General features: G+C 39.3%; 1 protein-coding gene across 1 annotated transcript; it reads right to left on the bottom strand.

Moving 5' to 3' along the window:
* Window positions 1–560: 560 nt before the first annotated feature.
* On the bottom strand, window positions 561–4,795 carry LOC109112369 (serine/threonine-protein kinase pim-1-like). The gene is made up of 10 exons (XM_042774908.1): window positions 4,521–4,795; window positions 4,121–4,209; window positions 3,841–3,894; window positions 3,310–3,676; window positions 2,126–2,220; window positions 1,854–1,907; window positions 1,379–1,757; window positions 1,049–1,225; window positions 767–855; window positions 561–596 (listed from the first exon to the last, which is right to left on the bottom strand). The coding sequence occupies exons 1-10, from the start codon at window positions 4,696–4,698 to the stop codon at window positions 585–587; spliced, it is 1,494 nt and encodes a 497-aa protein (XP_042630842.1). The 5' UTR covers window positions 4,699–4,795; the 3' UTR covers window positions 561–584.
* Between the last annotated feature and the right edge of the window lie 510 nt (window positions 4,796–5,305).

Here is a 5,305-nt window from a genome sequence, read left to right as displayed (position 1 = left end):
AGAACGTGCGCACACGTCACACACCAGGAAGCGCGTGCGCCCTCAGATCACTTGGACGTGATTGTGTACAAGATGTAAAAACAATATAAATACTGTTCGTTTTCTCATACAAACCGCTTGTTTCGTGTCTTAGGCCATCAATGTGTACTTACGATGGGGAATTGTTAAATTTGGACTTCTCTGTGCATGTTCTTTGAGGTGGTGACCATAGACCTGCATTAAATGACTGGCAGACAAGAACGGTTTGACCTAAAAATATCAAAATTGAAACTACTGCGGAAACAAAGACACCTACATCTTGGATGCCCTTGAGGTAAGCTAAAACATACCAAAATTTATTTTCAAAGTAAACTATCCCTTTAACGTGCAATTGTCAGCGTTAACACTACAATAACGTGTTAACTTGCCCAGCCCTAAAATTAATACATAATATATTCTAATTTAAAACAACTTTTCTGGGTTGTTTTGGATTGCACAGGACAGACATGCTAGACTGGGCCTCTGATACCGGTGCTACTATTGCAGGAACCATTGGGGGGCACTGATAGTGGAGAGCTAAAGAGACACCAACTTCTGATGTGGTCTTATGTGGTGACCTGAAACAAAACAGAAATAAATACAGTATTATTACATGTGTAAATACACTATAAAGGAAAGTTTATAAGGTATAACATACAACTTATTAAATCTAATAATAAAAGCAAAGCAAGAAAACTTTGAATTTAAAATATGTCAAATTATTTTAAGGTGATCATAGGTTTAGTACCGTAAACCACTTGTGGGAAAGGATTTCCTCCAGTTCAATTCGCTTCTTTGGCTTTTCTTGCAGGAGAGCGTGGATCAATCTGCAGCATTCTGTGCAGAAAGACGAGAGGCACATCTGATTATTACCCTAAACTTAACACCTGCTTTAACTTACTGATCATATATTAGCTGTACGAGTTCAGGCATCAGAAATCAAGAAAACTTAATGTAATTTCTAACGGCCATCTTTCATAAAGCCACTTGTCCTTGTTTTGTATGTTTAAAATGATGACAGAACTCTTACCTTTTGACAGGCCAGTTTTGGACCATAGGTGCAGTTTGAGCATGTGCAGATCTAAGTAACCTGGAAAATATCCGGCCACTATTCTGAATAACAGAACCCCCAGTGACCAAACCGTCGCAGGCTTGCCATGGTACTTTCCTGTTATGTGAAACTCAGGAGGGGAGTATTTTGCTGTGCCTGGAAGAAAAAGATTTAATTCGATGTGCAAGTTCGATTCACAAGTGTCGTAATTCTACTGTATATATATCGAGTGCTTCACGCCTCCAAGTCATAATGTAATCGTCACTAGAGTTACAGTGCCAAACTGCAGCTTTGAGATACAGTACATACCACAGTATGACATGTAGACAGTTGTCCTCAGAATGTCCCCACACCCAAAGTCAATTAATTTGACTTCAAGTGTCTCGTTGTTGATGAGAAGGTTGCTCAGTTTAATGTCACGGTGGAACATGTCACGCTGGCAGCACACGTTCGCAGCCTGAGCCGTCTGCCTCATGACTTGCCGTGCTAAGCTCTCGTTGAGACTTCCACCCTGACGCCCCACAAAGTCTTCCAAAGTCTCGCAAGGAGAGGGACATTCGAGGATTATGACGAAATGGTCATCGTAGTCCTTCCAGTCCAGCAGCTGGATGATCTCTGGCACTCTGGGGCCTTTATTTGCCAGGATTGTGAGGGCGATCTCCATTGGAAGAAGCTGCCGATACCCAGGCTAAAAGAAAGACAGTTATTATGATGGGAAGATAGATGTTGTTTTTCAAATAAGGACTAAGTCCAGTTTCCCTACTAGAGAGTGCATCTTACTTACAATGTATAAACCTTCCCTGTAGTCTTTGGTCTTATCGACATATTTGACCACCACCTGATCAAGAAAACAAACAACAATTAACTTGTGAAGAGGCCACATCATTCCTGTCATTAAATCTAAACAGACGAGTTTTGTAAAGTTTAATTGAATTTAAATCCAACCAGGACAAAAAGATACACTGAGAGGCCTTGCAAACAATAGCATGACATCACAAAAGTATAAAGATGAGACGGGGCAAGAGCACTTCGCTAGCTAGATAAGTTTTCACTTACTTTAAGCTCATCCTCCAAACGTCTGGCCTCATACACAGCACCGAATCCACCTTTGCCTAGCAGATCCCCCAGCTGGTAGTGGCTAAAAATGAAGTCTGTTAAAAGATAAAACAACTGCAGTTTTAAACATCAGTTATAGTTATTATTCAATTTTATTTTATATACAATCTTAAATTATAGATGTAGGTTCAGTGATAATATTTTAATCAGCAGAGACTACATTGAATGTGTCCATGTTATTTGTCATCTCTAAACTATGTGCATATAAAATTATAAAAACTTTTTGTTTTAACATTTCCTGGATGAAAGATCTGATTGTCACGATCATTAGTTGGAGTGCCCATGAACTTCAGTAGAGGGCACTCCACTCAGGACCATTCCACCCATCAACCACCAGATTTCACTTGGACACTAGCACCTCTCATACTGTTGCACCACACCCGAACTACATTCCCAATGAGTCACTGCATCACAATCACCTTGCCACACCTGCACCTCATTTACACACACATAAAAGCAGCACAATCACTCTCACTCACTGCGAAGTCTTGTTTAGCCTGTCTAACATTTCTGAGCGGTTTCCCTTGTGTTTGTTTTTCCCCGTGTCTGATCTTGGATTGTGTATTTCGACTCTGATTCTCTGCTGCCTGCCCCGATCTCTGCTTGGTTCTGTTTTTGATTCTGGTTGCCCCTGATATACCTGACGTCATTCCTGATTTCTGCCTGTCTGACCATTCTTTGAATAAAGCTCTGCACTTGGATCCGAACGCCTCTGACACCTTGTTACACTGATCATGACCTTAATCTATTTTCAAGTTGATTTATATGTGTTGATGTGGATTTTTTAATTTAAAATTCCCGATTTAACACATTTTATCAATTCATCATTGAGCTTTAAAAATGAGACCAAATTATACCAATTAGAGACCACACAAGATGCTTAAAAGCTTTCATAATCTATCCTTTAAAACTAGAATGATTTATATATATATATATATATATATATATATATATATATATATATATATATATATATATTATATATATATATATATGAGATTCCTTTAAAATCATTCTAGAGGACAGGTCCCCTAATAATCAATTAGTCAATTCATTAATGAATTAATGTCCTAGTAACAGATGTCTATGTATGAATGATGACTGGTCATGGTCATGTCATTTACCATCACTGCATCTGGCTTTCCATTCTTTCTGGGGCTTCACTTCCTCTCTCTGTTGCTCCTGCACCTGCTCTTGCTGCAGCTCTACTTCACCCTGAACTGGGTTAGAGCTGCTCTTACAATGTTTTTTAAGAGCTCTGAAGAAAGAGGCCACCCTCCACCACTTCTTTTTCTTCTTCCCTTTCTCCTCCACCTTACTCTCCTGGCCGTTTCCCTCAGCAGCATCAACAGTGGTCTCGTGAGGATGTTGTTCCTCTGTGTTGGTGCTGGGTTTTGGGGGGGTGCTGAGATCGCATCCATGGCTATCCGGGCCTCTGTTTGCCAGGATGTTGAGGGCCTTCTGCTCTGGAAGACGGTGTGGATATCCAAGCTAAAAGAGAGACAGTTTCTACGATGGTAAGATGAAAGTTGTTTTCCAAAGAGGAGACAGTCCAATCTTGGACAAGTTAGATACTGAAAGTCTGTGATTATCCAATAAGAGACGCTTTTTTTTTTCTTTTTTTTTTAAACAGAGGAGAAGTGCATCCTACTTACAATGTTTAAACCTTCCACGTCTTCATCGGTCTTGTTAAGATGTATCACAGACACCTGATCAAGAAAATGAACAAGTTAACTCACGTGTAGAGGCCTCATCATTCCTGTCATGAAATCTATGTTACATTTTGTAAAGTTTGATTTAATTTAAATCCAACCAGGACAAAAAGATACACTGAGAGGCCTTGCTAACAATAGAATGATATAACCAAATGATGAAGATAAGACAGGGCAAAATTTATTTGCTAGCTAGGCAAGTTTTAATTCTTCTTTTACTTACTTCAGGGTCATCCTCCAAATGTCTCACCTCAGCGTCAAATCCACCTTCACAGAGCTGATCACACACCTGGTTGTGGCTGACGCTGTCGTCTGTTAAAAGACAAAAGTATTTTTAAACATATCCTGGATCTTGCCCCTAATCAGTCTTCAAGTTTCTTAATTTTCTAATTGTGTGGATTTTTTTATTTAAAATTCCCCTGATTTAACTTATCTATATTGAGGAAACATTAAAAAGTTAGGAAAAGGCTATTGAAGACTAAATAAGACAGCTATTATAATCTATCCTCTAGATTAATTTACTAGAATTGGATATCTAGGTATAAATGATGACTTTTTGATGAAACGTACAGAGCTTTAGTAAACTGTGCAACATATTCTTATGAGGTGATCGTTTCATTTACCATCACTGCATCTGGCTTCACATCCGTTCTGAGGCTTCACTCCCTCACTCTGCTCTTGCTCTTGCTGCAGCTCTACTTCACCCTGAACTGGGTTCGAGCTGCCCTTCAGATGTTTCTTCACAGCTCCAAAGAAAGAAGTCAACCTCCACCACTTCTTTTTCTTCTTCACTTTCTCCATCACCCTACACTCCTGGCCGTTTCCCTCAGCAGCATCAGCAGTGGTCTCGTGAGGATGTTGTTCCTCTGTGCTGCTGCTGCTGGGTTTTGGGGGGTGCTGAGATCGCACCCCTGACTCTCCGTCAACGGATGAACTCGAGAAGTTCGCTTATACATTGTCTTCAAAATCACTGAAGATAACTGATCAGTTTCACTCACCACTGCTACTAAACCCACAAAATGCATCAGAATTTCATGGCCTTGAAAGTTCTACGAATTATTTCTGTGACGTCACAATAACCCGCGCGGCTTTTTCTTTTTTTTTTTTTCACGCAGCTGGGGCCGGATTCACGAAAAATTCTTCTTAACTAACATGTTTCCTTCTAACATAAGAAAAAAAAAGTTATGAATATTTTGTATTCCCACAAATTAATCTTACCAGTATTCTTGTGTTTTCTTAAAACAAAATTTGAGAAAATGTACTTTTTTTGTAAAATAAATAAATAAATAAATATGTTTATTTCAACATAACGCAACATAAAGGCCCGCTAAATATAGTAGGACTATTAATAGATATGTGCACGCGCACACTCCATCTTTTGAACGGCTCTTTATTCAAAAACGGCGAA

Source organism: Cyprinus carpio, chromosome A18, assembly GCF_018340385.1.
Source record: "Cyprinus carpio isolate SPL01 chromosome A18, ASM1834038v1, whole genome shotgun sequence".
Lineage (NCBI taxonomy): Eukaryota > Metazoa > Chordata > Actinopteri > Cypriniformes > Cyprinidae > Cyprinus > Cyprinus carpio.
This window is presented reverse-complemented; position numbering and strand designations above follow the sequence as displayed.